This window comes from Nelumbo nucifera, chromosome 1 (genome assembly GCF_055504915.1).
Source record: "Nelumbo nucifera cultivar China Antique chromosome 1, China Antique-T2T, whole genome shotgun sequence".
Lineage (NCBI taxonomy): Eukaryota > Viridiplantae > Streptophyta > Magnoliopsida > Proteales > Nelumbonaceae > Nelumbo > Nelumbo nucifera.
Genome location: NC_142649.1, coordinates 143433568 through 143453174, shown reverse-complemented (window position 1 = coordinate 143453174; position 19607 = coordinate 143433568). Strand labels below are relative to the sequence as shown.

The window sequence follows — 19607 nt, the reverse complement described above, 5'->3', positions numbered from 1 at the left end:
ACAATCCTTTAGCTTCCACCTCTCTTGCCAAATTAGGTACAACCTCTGCATTTAGTGCAACTAGTTCCATTAATTCTACCTCTTGGGTGATTGATTCCGGAGCCACCTCTCTTGCCAAAGTTATGTTCCAAAGGTTGGTTGGAAAGCTTCTATATCTCTGCCTCACTTGGCTGGATATCAGCTATGCAGTTAGTGTTGTTAGCCAGTACATGCACTCCCCTAGAACTTCTCATCCTCTTGCGGCAGAGAGAATATTAGCATACTTGAAGAGATGCCCGGGTAGAGGTATATTGCTCAAAAACAATAATCACATGAGGGTGGAAGTTTATACAGATGCCGATTGGGCTGGAAGTGTTGATGACAGAAGGTCTACCTCTGGATATTGTGCCCTGGTGGGAGGTAACCTTGTCTCTTGGAGGAGTAAGAAGCAGAGTGTTGTTTCCCGCTCCAGTGCTGAAGCGGAATACAAGTCAATGGCTAATGGAGTGGCTGAAATCTTATGGCTGAGGTCACTACTTGAAGAGTTGGGTATTGACCATGAAAAGCCCTTAATGTTGTATTGTGATAATCAGGCAGCTATTAATATAGCCCACAACCCAGTGCAGCATGACAGAACTAAACATATCGAAGTTGATCGACATTTTGTGCGAGAAAGGGTCACATCACAAGAAGTGTGTCTTTCGTACATCACATCTAATATGCAGCTCGCGGATATCCTCACCAAGGCTGTACCAAGGAAGAAGTTAGATGTTGGATTGAAGTCTTTGTATGTATGAGTATTCGGCTGATAAGAGTTCCTATTAGCCTATACTTAAGTTTAAGTTGTCCTGTACTGGGCCTTTGTTAATGGGCCTAATCCTGTTTAATGTTTTAAGTTGTCTGGGTGTCCCATCACTAATCAGGGGCATTCTAGTAACTTCTTGTATCATTGTACTACACCATAATATAAATAATAGTACTGTCGACTGAGCAAAAGAGTTCGACATTCCAGCATCTCTTCTTCTTCTTCTTCTCTTTTCTGCTACTTCGGCTACAGTAATTTAGCTTTCATGGTATCAGAGCATTAACTTCCTCCTGGTTTCAGCCGGCACACACTCTCTTCTCTTGCTGTCTTTTCATCTTCTCTCTTCCTTTTCTGGGTTGCTGTAGTGAAGACCTAGGGGTGTAAGAGAGTAAAGCAAGTTCGAACCTAGGGTTTCTCTTGGTTGTAGGACTCAAGGGAAGTAAGACCCAGAAGTAGATGTCCTACTAGGTTATTTCCAGCAAATAGTAGCTATTTGGCTACTAAGAGAGGTCTGTGTAGGACAGACCTAGTTGAGGACTGATTTCAGCAGTCCTAGCACTAGCCGAAAGGGGCTTAGCTACTTCTACAGTTGCAGCTTCGGTGCTCCAGCAAGACTCGCACAGACTTAGCTTCTTCTACAGAGCCACTGTTCACTTGCTACTGTTGCAGCCTCGAACTGTTCACTCGCTACTGTACCCGAACTGTTGCAGTTTTTTGGTTCAGCCCAAGTGAAATCTATCTAGTGTTCTACCAGCACTGTGAACACTTCTACCAGCATAGCAATGTGGCAAACAGCTCCAAGTTCAGGGTGGTTATCAGTCCGAAACCCCTCACCACTGCTGTGAGATTACCTAGGGAGCTGCCAGCTCCAGATTGTTCAGCACTGTGAACCCTAGTTGAGGACTGATGTCAGCAGTCCTAGTATTGGCCGCAAGGAAGGGCACTCTCTTTACTGTTGCAGTACTCAAAGTTCAAGTGGAGTCTGCATAGCACAATAGTTGAGAACCCTTAGCTTCAGGTCGGTTACCAGCCCAGAACTCCTTGCTTGCTGTTGTAACTGAACTGTTTCAGAACTGTGACAGTCTCGGCAAGTCTGAAACTGTGTCGAGTGCTGTCAGAACCTGCTGTGATCATTTCAGCTAATCAGATCTGCTCCAGAACTGGTTCAGAACCTTCAGAACTGCTTCGGCTAGTCTTAATCAGTGTCACCTACACAGTGGCTGCAGTCAAGATGTCTTCAATACCCAGAGATGTTTCTTCTAGAGATAACAGGCCTGCGGCAAGTGGGAATTTTGTCGCCAGCAACAATGATGACAACTCACAAAATACACCAACAGTGTCTTCTTCTCCTATGGGACAGGTTGCTGATTCCTCTGGAACTGGTACATTGGGCTTCACTGCTAGTGAGGTTGAGGTCCTTAGCAGGGCATTAGCCCGTCTAAGAAATAATTCTTTTGCTTCTACATCTCTTGCTAGATCAGGTACAGCCTCTGCCTTCAGTGCCACTGGCTCTATTGACTCTACTTCTTGGGTTATTGATTCCGGTGCTACTGACCATATGACACATATGTCTTCCCTATTCTCTTCATATCATTTGTTGTCTGGTCAGGATAAGATGAGAGTTGCTGACGGGTCTTTCTCCACTATCTCTGGAAAGGGAATTGTTGACCTAAGCAAGGACCTCTCTCTTAAATCAGTTTTACATGTTCCCAGTCTTACCTCAAATCTCTTGTCTGTTTCAAAACTTACCAAAAATTTGAACTGTAGTATAACCTTTTTTCCTACTCATTGTGTCTTCCAGGACAGATTGATAAGGAGAACGATTGGGTGCGGTCATGAGTATGGAGGCCTCTACTACCTTGATGCAGACATCGGCTCAGCCTTACAAGCATCTGCTGCTAGTAATCCGGAAAGTGTGGAGTCAATAGCTAAGCTGCATCTTTGGCATGCTAGGCTAGGTCATGTGTCTTTCTCCTCATTAGAAATGTTGTTTCCCGAGTTGTTTAAGGGCATTCCAAGTCAGAGTCTAACCTGTGAAGTATGTCAAATGTCAAAACAATGTAGAACTGTGTATCCAATTTCCAGCAATGAAATTTGTGCTCCTTTTGATTTGGTTCATTCTGATGTCTGGGGCCCTTCACCCATTGTTTCCTTTGATGGTTTCCGATACTTTATCAGTTTTATTGACCACTACTCTCGTTGTACATGGATCTACCTGTTAAAAGGACGGGATGAAGTACCACGGATAACCATGGCATTTTGCAAGATGATTGAAACACAGTTTAATAAGAAGATTAAGCAATTCAGGTCAGACAATGCTGCTGAATACTTTGAAAAATCCTTGAACTTATTCATGGAATATGCTAGCATACTACATCAGTCATCCTGTGCTTATACTCCTCAGCAGAATGGGGTTGCTGAGCGCAAGAATAGACATCTATTGGAGACAACTTGAGCCTTACTATTCCAACACAAAGTCCCCAAGCAATATTGGTCTCAAACTGTACTTTCTGCATCATATCTGATAAACTGGATGCCATCTAAGGTGTTGGGTATGAAAACCCCTTTCTCTGTTTTGTGCCCCACTCTTCCAGACTTTCCCCTTCCTCCTCGGGTCTTTGGCTGTATATGTTTCATACATGTGAAAGATCCAAAGAAGACTAAGCTGGATCCTAAGGCTACAAAGGGAATATTCTTGGGGTACTCTCCTACACAAAAGGGTTACAAGTGTTATGACCCTGTCTCCAAGAGAAAGTATGTCACCAGAGATGTGGTGTTCTTTGAGTCTCAACCCTATTTTCAGTCTTCTCAGAATCCTCTTCAGGGGGAGACTAGTGGGATGGAAGAGGATTCTCATTCTCCCTCCTTTTTTGTTCCCCTATCTGCCTCGGGTCTTCCATCCTCTCCTCCTACTCCTAGTTGTGACATTCCGGGTCAACCTAGTGAGGCTCCCACTGTGCCGGTTACCTCTCCTGATGCTGCAGATGTTCTTGAAGGCTCCAGTAGACAACAAAAAGAGATACTTACATACAACGGAAGAAAAAGGGGTCCTCAACCTCATGACAGCAACCAGTTGGACTCGGATCAATCTGTCTCTACAATCCAAGGTAATTTCAACTCTCATACTTCTGATTTGGATCTTCCTATTGCTCTCTGTAAGCCTATCCGCTCTTGCACCACCCGACACCCCATTGCTGATTTTGTTTCTTACTCACATTTATCTCCTGCCTATCACTCCTTTGTGTCTGCTCTTTCCTCTGTGCGTGTTCCTTCTAGGTACTCAGAGGTTGTGTCTGATCCAAGGTAGAAAGAAGCTATGAATGAAGAGATGAAAGCCCTCATGAAAGCAAGAACTTGGGAATTAGTGGATCTGCCAGAGGGGAAGACCACTGTTGGGTGCAAGTGGGTGTTTACTGTAAAGCACAGGGAGGACGGGTCCATTGAAAGGTACAAGGCCAGACTTGTGGCAAAGGGGTTTACTCAGAAAGAAGGGATTGACTACAAAGAAACCTTTGCCCCAGTAGCAAAGCTCAACACAATTCGGGTTCTATTGTCACTAGCTGCAAATTTTTCATGGGAACTTCATCAGTTGGATGTGAAGAATGCCTTCTTAAATGGTGACCTTCATGAAGAGGTATTTATGGAACCTCCACCAGGCTATGACTTTAGTAGAAAGGTGTGCAAACTGAGGAAAGCATTATATGGGTTGAAGCAATCTCCCCGTGCATGGTTTGAGAGCCTCTGTGGGGCCATGAAGAAAGTGGGGTACACTCAGAGTGGTGCAGACTATACCTTGTTCATAAGGAGACAGGATAGCAAACTTACTGCACTCATTGTTTATGTGGATGATATGGTAATTACCGGGAATGACTTGGAAGAGATAAAAAGACTGAAGGAGTTTCTAGCTTCTGAATTTGAGATCAAAGACTTGGGTCATTTGAGATATTTTCTTGGGATTGAAGTTGCCAGGTCAAGAGTGGGAATCTACATATGTCAGCGGAAGTATGTTCTTGACCTCCTAGAGGAAACAGGCATGATGGGGTGCAGGCCAGCAGATACTCCAATGGAACAGAACCATGGCCTGCAGGAATCAGTAGGGGAGGACTACTGTGATAAAGAGAGATACCAAAAATTGGTAGGGAAGTTGATATACTTATCCCTCACTCGGCCAGATATTGCTTATGCTGTGCATGTTGTCAGTCAATTTATGCACTCTCCAAAGATTCCTCATATGAAAGCAGTTGAAAGGATTCTCAAGTACTTGAAGACTTGCCCAGGGAAGGGAATTCTCTTCAGGAAAAACAATAGAATTGAAATTGAAGCCTACACTGATGCAGATTGGGCTGGGTCTGTTGGAGACAGGAAGTCAACCTCGTGTTACTGTACATTTGTGGGAGGAAACCTAGTCACATGGCGCAGTAAGAAGCAGAATGTAGTGGCTAGATCAAGTGCAGAAGCAGAGTATCGAGCTATGGCCCACGGGGTTGCTGAACTCTTATGGCTCAGAACTCTTCTTAATGAACTTGGCATTAAGGCTGAAGGTCCTCTCAGGCTGTATTGTGACAATAAAGCTGCCATCAACATTGCCAACAATCTCGTGCAGCATGACAGGACAAAACATATTGAGATTGATCGGCACTTTGTTAGAGAAAGAATTGTCTCGGGTGAACTCTGTGTGCCTTATACTCCATCTAGGATGCAAATTGCGGATGTACTGACTAAAGGGCTGGCAGGAGCAAAGTTTAGGGACATGCTTGGCAAGCTAAACATGATTGATATCCATGCTTAGCTTGAGGGGGAGTGTTGGATTGAAGTCTTTGTATGTATGAGTATTCGGCTGATAAGAGTTCTTATTAGCCTATACTTAAGTTTAAGTTGTCCTGTACTGGGCCTTTGTTAATGGGCCTAATCCTGTTTAATGTTTTAAGTTGTTTGGGTGTCCCATCACTAATCAGGGGCATTCTAGTAACTTCCTGTATCATTGTACTACACCATAATATAAATAATAGTACTGTCGACTGAGCAAAAGAGTTCAACATTCCAGCATCTCTTCTTCTTCTTCTTCTCTTTTCTGCTACTTCGGCTACAGAATTTAGCTTTCATTAGAGACAGACCTATCCAAGTTGGGAATGATAGATATCTACCCCCAACTTGAGGGAGAGTGTAGAGAACACTGATGTGGGCCCCACTGCAGTGGTCCTCACTGTGTTCGTAGGACAGCAGTGTAGTTATTTGTTTCAGTTATAGTAGTGTCAGTTTGAATCAGTTTGTTAATTCAGTTGTTATTTATTTAAGCTTTTATTTACTTTATTTATTATGTAAGTACTAAGGGCATATGTGTCCTTTCCATTATGTACTAAACATAACCTATAAATATTAAGAGAGTGGCGGCAGCAGATTAGTTTTGAATCTGTCCCTCCTTTCAACAACTTGTGTTCTCTTGTTTCTCTTCTATTCTCTCTCCTTTCTCTCACTTTTCTTCTGTTTTGCAAACCTAAAACCTATTAGGATTCAAGACTGATTACAGTCTTGATCTTCTACTATATGCAAAGTAAAGGTCTTCTCTTTTGTAGATTAACCAAAGTGTTTACTTTTCCATGATACACCTCCCAGCAAAAATCCATTACTTTAGGGGGAATGGGTCTGCACCAAACTTCCTTCACCGGGGAAGACTGATGAAATGGGGGCTGACAAAGGGACCTATAGAAAAAGCGCAAGAGAAAGACCCTTTGGGCTATGGGGACCAAATTCGTTTATCTGGTTGATAAGAGTCCAAACAGACTTTATTAAGAAGACTCAATAAGCTGGTGAAACTCTCAACTTCCCCATACCTCAAGCATCTATGAAAGCCAAAATCCCAATTTGGTGCCAATGGATTTTCAAGAGGGGAGAAAAAAAAGGAAACAAACTCATTTTTGTACAAAGAGACATTGAACAAGGAAGGAAAAAAGGTTCTTCAGGGGTAGATTACTAATCCGTTAACTGGCCGTTAAGTGGCATTTGAAAAGACACAAATGCCCTTTTAGTGTCATCTAATTTTCTTTATCAACCATCCAAACATTGATAAAAAATGAACAGTCCCAAATCCTTGTCTCTTCTATTCAAGAAAGTTGGGGTTACATCTCAGTGGGCATTCTGGTGACCCAACTTTCTTGAATAGAAGAGGCAAGGATTTGGAACTGTTCATTCTTTGTCATTGTTTGGATGGTTGATAAAGAGAATAAGATGACACTCGAAGGGCACTTGTGTCTTTTTAAATGCCACTTAACGGCTGGTTAACGACAGGTACTGGATTGGCACATTTTGAAAGTTCGGGTACTAAATTGTCATGTTTTAAAGTTTGGGGACCAAAGTGGCACTAGGCCCAAAGTACAGGGTACTAATGGGAATTTTTCCCTTTATTAAATGAAAAGTAAAGTTTCATACACAAAAAGTAAGCTAAAAAATTTTTCAAGGACAAGGAACTGGCCAACAAACAACTTAGAAGGGTATCCCAAGTCAATGGGATGTTTAGACTGAGAGAAATAGGTGTGTATCTTCCATATACTGTACAGCCTCCAGGTAACCATGAAGATTGTTTCCTGTTAGAGCTAGCCGAATAAGGGTAGATTAGTCATTTTATTTCTGTTAAGTTAAGTTTTTATGTGGCAGTTTTAATAGAGACTTCCTGTCCCATATTTAAGTGGGGGCAGTTTAGTCTTTGTACAACTAATTAGAGGCTAATTCATATTATAGTCGACTGATAGGGTTTAGCAATCAGATTCGACTGCTCCCTTTCTTCTTCTTCTTCTTCTTCCTCTGGTTCGAACTGCTGAAGCCACTTAGCAAACATGGTATCAGAGCAGGACATTGCTCTTTAAATCTCTGCTCGTGACTGTTGCTCCTCTCTGTTCGTGACTTCCTTTTTCCTCTTTCTGAACTGCAAATGGAGAACACAGACTTGACCTAGGTCTGAGAACACTTTGGCCTGTCTTTCTCTGCTCAGTACTTGATTGCCTTTCAAAGAGAATAACTCCAGAAATAAGTGGATGGTCGACTGAAGCTCTCCATCAAGGTTGATTATCCTTTTTTTTGTGCTGTTGGTGTTTCTGGGTTGGAAAACCCTCAAAAATCTGCTCGGACTGATCAGCACCTAAAGAACTAGGTTCTTTGTAGCCTTGGTTCTTGGCAAAAGGTCCAAGAATAGGCCGTGTTTACAGTGACCGAATGGTGTAAGGGTTACTTCAGAGGTAGTAGTTGATGTCTTTGGACTGGTAGTGACCTCTGAAAAAAAAAAAGGTCAGACAGACCTGTACCATGTGGGACAGATATGGTTGTGTGGTGATGCTCACCCTTTATTGAGCAGCCTCAAGAGGGCTTGTATGTGGTTAGTGAATTGCTGAATTACTGTAGTGGTGATTTATGGCTCTGTGTAATCAGTAGTGGTGTGAACAAGAACAAAAGTTGTGTTTTTTTTTTTTTTTGGGCTAGAAGGAATGGCTGAATTGCCTACATCAATTTTTGGCCTTGTTGGTGCTGTCTGAATGCTGGTTTACCTTTTGTTCTTAATCTGAATGGTAGTTTGTGCACAGTGGTGATTGATTGTGACTTGTTGTGAACCTGTCATCTGAGTTTAGAGACTGCTGTAGTGTTGCCTTGGCTGTTGTAGTATTTAGTTGGTGATTGAGAGTTCAGCATTAGAGATAGCAGTGGGGGGACATAATGGCAGCAATGGGAGATGGTTCTAGTGATCAAAAACCGAGTGTGATGATCCCCTCCGACTATTTGGGTGTGTAGATGACTTACATTAAACTTAATGGTGAGAATTATGTGCCATGGGCCAAGCCAGTGGAAATTTTCCTCAAGACAAAGAGGAAGGTGAAACACATGAAGAAAGATAAACCATCAACTGACTCTCCAGGGCTTGATGATTGGGAACAGGAAGATGCCCAAATCATGACATGGTTATGGAATAGTATGGAACCCAAAATAAGTGCCAACTTTATGTTCTTAGATACAGCTAAGGACATATGGGAACATGCCAAGAAGCTTTATTCTGGGTAGGATAATACTACAATGGTATATTAGCTCTATCAGGAGTATTTCGATCTACAGCAAGGGAATAAAACCCTAGAAGAGTACTATGCTAGTATGAAGAACCTTAGAAATGAACTCAATGTCTATCATCCCCACTCCAGATGCTAAGGTTCAGCAACAACAGAGGGAACAACTAGATGTCACTAGGTTCTTAGTGGGGTTGAAATCAGAAAATGAACCAGTTAGGGCCCAAATATTAGGGGGCTCTACTCTTCCTACACTTGAGGAAGTGTTTGCACGGCTTCGTAGGATTTCTTTGGGACCTATAGAGAATCCCACATAGTCTGACAGATCAGCATTTGTGATAGCCAGAGGAGGTGGATGTGGTACTAAAGGGGGAGGACATGCCTCCCGAGGAGGTCGTGGTGGTTCCGTATTTGGCCATGGTGGTGGTCGTGACTCAGGGGGAGGCTGTGGTAAAGGAAAAAGTCACTCTACAAGGAAGTGTACCCATTGTGGCAGGGACGGACATTCGGTGAATTTCTGTTATGATCTCCATGGCCCTCCTTCTACATGGGCCAATCATGCAGTAGCTGGTGGGGTTGATGTCAGTGATAACCAATAGGCAGATCTAACTCCTTCCACATTTACATCTGTTTCCGGGAAGGAGATGGTGAGTGTACTGCGTGATGAGTATGAGAGGTTCCTCCAGACTACTTCACAGCATACTACTGCCACCCTTGCCCACTCAGGTATAGCTTGTCTGCCATCCAAACCCTCTCCCTGGATTATTGACTCCGGAGCCTCTGATCACATGACCAGGACTCTAGGTGTGTTCTCTTCCCTCTCTGAAACTTCCACATCTCAAACTATTACCCTTGCCAACGGTTCCTCTTCTCCCATCTGTGGTGTTGGTAATGTTGACACGGTTTCTCTTTCTTTATCATCTATTCTATATGTCCCTAAGTTTCCATTCAATCTTATGTATGTTAGTAAATTAACCAAGACTCTTAATTGCTCTATTACATTTTTCCCTTCCTTTTGTGTTTTTCAGGATCTCAAGACGGGGAAGAAGATTGGTGGGGGGCATGAGGCTGGTGGATTGTATTACCTTGACGGTGGTGGATCGTCAGTTGCACTTCAAACTTCACTCACTCCTCTACAGTGGCATTGTCGACTAGGACATCCATCTCTCAAGGCACTCAAGATACTGGTTTCGTCTTTGAGTCATTTGTTGTCTTTACAATGCGAGTCGTGTCAGTATGGGAAACATCGTCGTGTTCCCTTCAGTCCTAGAGTTGAAAGTCGTATGTTGATTCCTTTTGCTTTGGTTCATTCAGATGTTTGGGGCCCGATTAAATTAGAGTCTTATAATGGTTACAAGTATTTTGTCACTTTTATTGATGATTGTTCAAGGATGACATGGATTTATTTAATGAAAGAAAGGAGTGAATTATTTTCCATTTTTCAAAAATTCCATGCTGAAATACGTACACAATTTGGTGTTCCAATCGAAGTTCTAAGTTTAGATACGGTCGTGAATACTTTCTTACTTCCGTTCAACAGTATTTAGAGCAGCATGGCATCATTCATCAAACTTTATGTGCATCCACTCCTCAGCAAAATGGGGTGGCCGAATGAAAGAACCATCATCTCCTTGAAACTGCTCAGTCTATTCTTCATCATATGAGTGTTCCTAAACGATTTTGGAGTGATGTTGTACTTAGTACTTGTTTCCTTATTAATTGGATGCCCTCCTTCGTTCTTCATGGTCGGTCTCCCTTTCCTATTTTGTTCCCCACCTTCCCTCCCTTTCCATTAACACCCCGCGTCTTTGGCTGTGTGCTTTGTTCACCATTTGAGTCTTGGGATAGACAAGCTGGATGCATGCTCTATTCAGTGTGTCTTTCTTGGCTACTCTCGGATCTACAAAGAGTATAAGTGTTAAAATCCCATTACTCAGAAGTGCTATATCTATCCTGATGTCACCTTTTTTGAGTTTGTCCCCTTCTCGTGACCTAAAGTATCGGTATCTCCACCTTTGCTTCCTCTTCCTCTTCTAGTCCGTGATCCCGTTCCGATTGTTCCAGTTGGGGCTGATCCTTCACCTCCTCCAGTGCAAATCCCTACTGAACGACCACCAATCCAGCACGTGTATACTCATCGACAAACACTGGCTCCTCCAGCTTCTACCTTGTTTGCGGATCTTGTTATTGCTCCTGTCCCAAAACCTTCAGGACTTGATCTTTTCATTGCTTTACGGAAAGGTAAATGTAGTTGTACCCTCCATCCCATTTCCAATTTTGTTTTAGTCTCTCGCCTTTCCGCTTCACATCACCAGTTTGTTTCACTGTTGTCATCTATTTCTATACCTAAGAATGTCTAGGAGGCTCTTACCTCACCTAGGTGGCGGCAGGCAATGGAGGAGGAACTCTTTGCCCTTCAGCATACTCAAACGTAGGAGCTCACTACTCTTCCTCCTAGTAAGCATGTTGTGGGTTGTAAATGGGTGTATACTATTAAATACTTGCCGGATGGTAGTGTGGAGAGTCTGAAGGCCAAACTTGTTGCTAAAGGTTATTCATAGTTGTATGGGGTGGATTATATGGGGACCTTCTCTCTAGTGGCTAAGATTGGCTTTGTCCGTGTCTTAATTTCCCTGGCAGTTATGTAATGATTGACCCTTGTTTCAACTTGACATTAAAAATGCCTTCCTTCATGGTGACCTTATGGAGGAGGTATATATGGAGCAACCACCTGGGTTTGTTGCTCAGGGGGAGGATGGTAAGGTGTGCAGACTGAAAAAGGCAATTTATGGGTTGAAACAATCGCCTCGTGCTTGGTTTGGGAAGTGTAGTGAAGTGGTGAAGAATTTCGGAATGAAACAATGCCAGGTTGACCACTCGGTGTTCAGCTATGATTCAGAAGCCAGAAAGATTTTATTAGTGGTCTATGTGGATGATATTGTCATAACTGGTAGTGACAAATTAGGGATCGATAAACTAAAGGTCTTTCTGCAAAATCATTTTCAAACAAAAGACCTTGGGACATTGAAGTATTTCTTGGGTATAGAAGTTGCTAGATCAAGACAAGGTGTAAACCTGTGCCAAAGAAAATATGTTTTTGATCTGCTGGATGAAACAGGACTATTAGGTGCAAAACCGGTTGAAATTCCCATGGAGCCAAATGCTAAGTTGAGCAGTGATATAGGGGAAATATTTGATGATCCTGGAAGGTATAGACGGCTAGTGGGGAAGCTGAACTATTTGACTATCACGAGACCAGACATCTCCTTTGCAGTTAGTGTGGTGAGCCAATTTATGCAGAACCCTCGGATACCTCACTGGGATGCAGTTTTTAGAATTGTAAGGTACCTGAAGGGAGCTCCAGGCCATGGGTTATTGTACAAACCAGGAGAAAAACTTGAAGTAATTGGGTATACAGATGCAGATTGGGTAGGCTTTGTGTCTAATAGAAGATCTACTACAGGTTACTACACATTTATTGGAGGAAATCTTGTGACATGGAAGAGTAAGAAGCAGACGGTTATGGCAAGGAGCAGTGCTGAAGCCGAATACAGAGCCATGGCACACACTACATGTGAATTAGTATGGCTGAGGAATCTCCTACAAGAAATTGGGTTCTCCATGGATAGACCTGTGAAATTGTACTGTGACAATCAAGTTGCACTCCACATATCAACTAACCCTGTTTTTCATGAGAGAACAAAGCACATCGAGATTGATTGCCACTTTGTGAGGGAGAAGGTCCTTACTGGAGAGATAAGCACAGAACATGTGGACTCAGGTGGTCAATGGGCAGATTTGTTTACAAAAGGAATAAGCTCAGGGAGAGTGAACTATATATGTAACAAGCTGGGATTATATGACATATATTCTCCAGCTCGAGGGGGAGTGTTAGAGCTAGCCGAATAAGGGTAGATTAGTCATTTTATTTCTATTAAGTTATGTGCTTATGTGGCAGTTTACTAGAGACTTCCTGTCCCATACTTAAGTGGGGGCAGTTTAGTATTTGTACAACTCATTAGAGGCTAATTCATATTATGGTCGACTGATAGGGTTTAGCAATCAGATTCGACTGTTCCTTTTCTTCTTCTTCTTCTTCCTCTGGTTCGAACTGCTGAAGCCACTGAGCAAACATTTCCCAATCTAATTATACCACTTTCCTATTCAAACCCCACTTCATCCTAACTGAAGGTTCCTGGATTCCCTAGAGTGCAGCCATCAAAATTCAATTTCTAACAATAATTATCAAAATTGGCTTGATCAGCACCTTAGAAGGGTGGTTATTCATGGGCTATTCTGTTTGACTGTTGGTTATCCTCAGTCAACTTGGGTCCACCTATTAGCGTATATTTAATATCCATTTGACCTATTACTGTGCATTCCAATATGTGCTAATTTTCCCCACTTCTATGATTTACCTAATATGAGGATATTGTTTTGGTAATAAATAAAAAAGAAAATTTATTAATAAAGGAGAGAAGTACAACTGATAGTGATGATATGCTCCCTAACATGAGGATATAGCACTCTTTTTCAATTTTATTTCATTAGGGTTCTAGAGTTCCCTTCCATCTCAAACTAATCTCTCTCATTTATCCACCAAGAAATACTGTTCTCCCTAGTCGCATCTTTTTTTTCCAATAATACTTATAAATTTGATCAAAGTTGAACAAGTAGTCAAGTCATTCTCACTTATGTTTTCTATATATATTCTGATTATAATCAGGGTTATGCCTTAATTGATTTGTCATTTCTTTTAGTTCTTTTTAAGATGAGGCACAGTGGAATTGTATCTGATTTGCAGATCCTTGTATGATTCTTTACTTAAAATTAAAAGTAACAAGAAAAATTGTGTTATGACCTTGGAGTACAGAGACACTGGGCGGAGGTGATTATTTATTTGCATTCCGTATGCTTATGGTCTTGTTCCGTCGTGAATTCTCATTTGGCGATTCATTGTACCTTTGGGAGGTATTTCTCCACCCTCCAGCACCAACACCCTTCCCCATCAACATTGTCAATGTACATATAAATCTCAATCTGCATGTGTATGTGCATTTTTTCCCTTTTTTTTTTCTTATCTCCCTTATACTGGTATAAAACTTGGACCAGACCAGATGCTCAGACCATTCAAACCAGAAACTAGCACCCAACGTGGTTTTTGGGTTGCTCAGTTCTTAGAAATGGTGACTTGATCAAACTTAAATACATGTGATAATAGGTGTTAAGCCTCTAATATTTATTGTTTTGAGCTTATTTTGATGTAAAATAGCTTTGAAAGATAACTAGCCAATAAATAGATTTAAAAGATCAATTGGAAACAATCTCTATTTTTCATGCTTTTTTGCACTTTTTTTTTTTATTTGAGCGAGTTGAATTGTCAAACTCGACAGTTGAACTGTTCAACCTGTGACCCAGTGACCAAAACAATTTTACATCTGGTCTGAGTCAGACAACATTGGTTTATAACCAAATGTGGTCACATTTGTTCTGTGGTTTCTAGAGTTTGAATACTTCATTTCAGGTAGCCATGAACCTGATATTTAAACCTCAAGTAGGTGAAATGGACCCTGGATATAAATGCATTTCTGTATCTTTCTTTACTTTGATGTGCTTGCTATTAGGACACATTCTGGTTCATCTTTCTTTACTTTGATGTGCTTGCTATTAGGACACATTCTGGTTCAATCCTTGGATTTTGATAGTTTTCTTTCCAGTAAAGCCTTGACATATGGTATTAAAACCTTGTATAGATGATGTGGGCCCTGGAGTATGATCCTGATCTATTCACAATGTATGAAGAGCCTCTAGATTTAGCAAGTGAAAAAGGTGAGGAATCTAAAGGAAAAGTGAAGCCAATTAACCAATTTGGGAAGTTTGAGAGGGATAATATGAAATGTGGAGGAAAGAATGCGGAAGCTCCTCCTATTTCAGTTTTTCTTGTTGCTAGCGTCTTGAAAGACAAGAGTTCAAAGCTACTAGCAGAAGCACGGGGTCTTGATGACGTTGTAAAGGTAAGGATCATGATATAATAAAGTGCAATGCTTCAGATACTTCTCTTTTACCGTTCATGAGGCAAAAGCTTGCATTTCTGAGTTGTGTTTTGCAATTGAGGGTGATGCATCTTTGCTACTGTAAAATGGTCTGAGAGTTCCCATGCCATTATCTTTGATTTTACAAAAGGAATTAAGAGGACCGCTTTGCCTGAAAGATGATATGAAAGTTCCAGTCATGTCTTGCTGGCTCTTGAAGTTCTGGAACTTTGAAAACTGTAAAAATTAAAAATAGTAGATTGCTTTATCTGCACCATTTCTATCATTTCACACGTTGGCCTTTTTCCTCTCAGATATTGAATGACATAAGTGGAAACTTGGATGCCAGAAAAGCATGCAATGGAGCAATAAAACTTCACAAAAAGTATCTTAAAAAGGTAACAACTCATGTTGTATTGTTGTTGTAGAATTAGTGGAGTTACTTTTCTAGATATTGTGGAGTGTTAGGTGTTATCTAACATACCATACTAAGTATTCACCAACGTAGTGCTCTGTGATTATTTAATTTCTAGAAAAATTTCTCCATACTTATCATTGTTCATTTCTTATGTTCTTGTAGGCAAATAAGACGTAACCTTGAGGTAAAGCAAACTTCAGGAGATGCTAAAATTCATCTTTTCAGCCTATTCCATGGAATGGTAGAAGTTTTTATGCTCAACATCCTGAGTTGGCAAATGAATAATTAATAACATCAAGATAAATCTTGGCTTAAAGTAGACTCACAATTAATTCCCCCAACCAACAGAATCCAAGAGATGTAATTTTTCCATTCATTGATTTGTATATCCAAACTTTTTGTCTTATGTTGTATTATTATCTTATGAGAAATTTGTTTGTTTGTTTGTTTGTTCTTTTTTTTTTACGCCTAAAAGGCAAGGACCAAAGTATGTGCAGAGTACAATCATTTTGATAAGATGAAAGAAAATCAGGTACCCAGACCAAGTGAATGTTGAAGGGATAAGAAGAGCGCCTCTTTAGGGATTTTCACATATAAATAAAATTCTTTTCATGTTTAGTGCAAGGATCAAAAAGTCGCAATGTATTGGGGCATATCGGCTAACACACATCGTATTGGGGGCTTCCCAATATGCCCCTACAGGGGGTTTCTGGTCAGATCCTGGTTTATGGGGTAGAGGGGGCCTTAAACTGACCCCTTTGAACCAAATTGGAAAAAAAAAGGAGAATGACAGTTCAGCCCAGCGTCGGAATTCACAGCCCTAAAGTACAGTTGGAGTAGGTACCAGCTTGGAATTAATGCCAATCCACGGGTGGGCATTGGTGCATAGGGTGGGGATAATTGACCTTTTGAAATGTTATAGATCTGCAGTGGAAATCAGAATTCTGTAATGGACCCGTCCATACTTTAAAAAAAAAAACTAAAAAAAGGGGAAGTGAGTCACGATACAGGCTGATATTTTGAACCTTGGTTTAGTGGGCATTTGATTTTGATCCTTAAGGTTAGGGATGGCAATTTTCCCCCATCCTAGTTGGTGCTTGGCCTCCTTGACCCCATCAGGTCGGGGATGGGGATTAATAGGGATCCCCGGTTGGGGATGGGAGTGAAGGGATGAGAGATCCATCCTATGGACGCCCAAAGATTATGGAATAAGGGGCGAATTTCAAAAATTTTATCTCTCCCTTCAACTGGGAATCGTATTCCCCATTTAGAAAATCATATTTTCAAGGATCAATCTTGAACCATAAACTGAACCAGATCTGAACCAAAAGGAGTGGGAGATGATTATACCTGATACGGAGAAATACTATCTCCCAATGGAGGTGTTCACGCCCAAGGAAGGATCCAAAATCTGTTCCCACTGAAAATGGCGCAGTGCAGGGTGGAGCAGAATCAGCAACGTTCTTCCAAAAGAACTTGACCGTTCTTAAGGATCAACTAGACGACTTGAGTACAGCTCCAACCAATCTTTTCCCTAAAAGATTGAAATCAAGATCCAATCTTGATTGCTCCCAAGAACTGGAGATCGAACTGAAGGAATGGCAATGGCAGGAAGGTGGCGGCAGGAGAGAATTCGCAGTATGCAGGAAATCTCTCAATCTCTCTTTCTTCAAAGAGAAGAATGCTATGGATGTTGTTGATGATGTTGTGTTCTTCAAAGCTGCCACCCCCTTCTCCTTTTATAATCTCAAAGGGATCAGCTCCTAATTAGATTAGGAGTTGCTAATCCAAATCATATTTGGGTTAGAAGTCCCTTAGTGATAAGGGATAATCCTTATCTTATCTGCAAATCAGATCAGCTGTCTCCTAATCTAATTATGAGGTTTCCAGATCTAAATCTTATTTAGATCTTGGACTCTCTGAGTGGATAGGGTCTAAGCCCAATCCTTTTAGCTGACCCACTTCAGAATTCGCCCCCTTTAAATGACTGATCAAATCAGCCCAGTTCGAAATGGGCTTAAGGCCCATTAAGGTTATGTACTCAAAAAACCTTCCAAATTGCTGCCCAGTTGAGCTTCCTTGTATGGCGTGGGACCCAAGCATTGATCTACACATCAGCCACATGGGTTCAGCCCAGCCTTTGTTACAAGGCCTGGCCGAATGCACTGCTGAAGACAGTGTACCCCCTGAAACCCATCAAATGAGCTCTATGGGCCCAACACTTACACTAAGTGGTCCCTGGGCCAAGCCACCTTGTAACATCCAGGGATTGTGGGCAGATGCAAGATTAGCCCATCAGGTGTTATCCTCAATGGTCTTACACTTAACCTCTCAGCCCATAATGATCATGCACTGCCCGACAAGAGAGGACCTCTCCCTCGGCTACAAGGAACAGTGTTGCACTCTCCACTTATATGGATCCCGGGAATTAAAACCTTCTTGCAAACAATTTAGAAACCATACATATATACTTTTATATCTTATATAAAATATATTTTGCAAAACAAATCTCAACGGTTGAAATCGGCTGCCGGCAGTCTTGGTTTCCATCAGTGAGAGTGCATCCCCGATCATTACCTTTGTCCGACAAAGGGGCTGATCCTGTCACTATGATCACCCACTCAGATGAATTCTCGGACTGTCCCAACATACCCAGGTTTTGACCCCCGCTAAGGATCTCACTGATTGGTACATCAAAGACAGCCCAATCCAACACCTAGTATAGTATCATAATCGAGTCTAGGGGTCGGGTGTAACTTTCCAGTTTTGCCCATCAATCTCCAAGGTCCAGGGCAATACTGGAAATCTGGTCCAATTCAAAGATTCAATTAATCCTACACTGTATGTGCCTAGGGTCTCACCCTGGCAGCTGAGACAAGCCACCCCAACCGACTTGGTGGCACTACAGTGTCAGCCTTGTCAGGATAGGTCTCCCCAGACCGACCCACTGGCTGTGAACATTCTAAACTAACACGAGTCTCATTAAGTGTCCAGTTTAAGGGTATTACACAGAAACATACCAAGGGAACATGAATCAAATATGTATCTTTATTCATTTACAATAAACTCATAAAGTACATCATTCTGATTGAAGCTAAGGGCATACAAAACTGTCTAACAGCTCCCACTTGCACTTAGGTCCAATCAGGTACTAGCCGGAGTCCCATGCTTTCCACGTGTTTCTCAAACACTTTCTGTGATAGTGGCTTAGTCAATGGGTCTACCACATTCTCCGCTGATGCTACCTCTTTACACTATCCTCCCGTAGGTCCAGCGTTGTCATACAACAGTGGAATGGGTGATGTGCTTAATTCCAAATTCAGGAATGAACACCTTCATTCATAAGGCAGCCTCACTTATGGCAATGCTTTCGGCTTGGGTTGTGGACTATTAATTTGCTACTTAGGACCCCTGTTTGCTGACATTCAGGAAACAACACACGATCCTATCGTGAAACCATATCCAGATGTAGACTTTCTATCATCTGGGTCTGATTGGAAATCGGCATCTGTAAACCCCTGGATCTGTAGTGAGCTACCGTCGAATACTAGACAAAACTCTTTTGTCCTTCGAAGGTACTTAAGTATGTTTTTCACAGCAGTCGAATGCTCCTGCCCTGGGTTGGCCTGAAATCTGCTTACTACACTCACTGCCTGAGCTATGTCAGGACGAGTGCACAGCATGGCATACATGATGCTCCCTACGGCTGAGGCATAAGGAACGTCTTTCATGCCATCTATCTCCTCAGAAGTCTTAGGAGACATCTTCTCAGAAGGTAACCTTATCCCCACTGTACTTCCTGTAGACACAGGGTTCATCTGGATAACCTTATCCCCACTGTACTTCCTGTAGACACAGGGTTCATCTGGATTCTGCTCGAAGTCAAACGATTTGACAGCAGAGTTAAAATGGATGTTCCAACTTCTAGAAGCTTGCTTAAGCCCATAAATGGATCTGTTAAGTTTACATACCATGTTTTCCTGACCTGCAGCAATGAAGCCTTGCGGCTGCTGCATATAGATATCTTCAGTAAGATCTCCATTCAGGAATGCAGTTTTGACATCCATCTGCCAAATCTCATAATCATGGTATGCTGCTACAGCTAGCAGGATCCTAATGGATTTAAGCATGGCCAAAGGCGAAAAGGTTTCCTCATAATCGATGCCCTCTTTCTGAGTGTACCATTTCGCCACCAGACGAGCCTTGAAGGTCTCAACTTTACCATCGGGGCCCTTCTTCCTCTTGTAAATCCATTTGCAACTGATTGCCTTTACCCCGGAGGGTGGATCTACTAGAGTCCAGACTCCATTGGTCTCCATTGAGTCCATCTC

The 19607-nt window shown here is 41.9% G+C and overlaps 1 protein-coding gene across 3 annotated transcripts in view; it reads left to right on the top strand.

Annotated features, from left to right (window-relative positions):
• Window positions 1-15840, top strand: part of LOC104610957 (rab GTPase-activating protein 22-like) — a 90620-nt gene extending 74780 nt beyond the window's left edge. For 2 of the 3 annotated variants that reach the window (XM_088894537.1, XM_088894538.1), the window contains 4 exons: window positions 13700-13797; window positions 14580-14840; window positions 15173-15256; window positions 15439-15840. In XM_088894537.1, the coding sequence (XP_088750663.1) occupies window positions 13700-13797; window positions 14580-14840; window positions 15173-15256; window positions 15439-15453 (458 nt within the window). In that variant the 3' untranslated portion in view covers window positions 15454-15840. The remainder of the gene's footprint in view (window positions 1-13699; window positions 13798-14579; window positions 14841-15172; window positions 15257-15438) is intronic. The other variant, XM_088894539.1, reaches the window with a different exon arrangement.
• Window positions 15841-19607: the final 3767 nt, after the last annotated feature.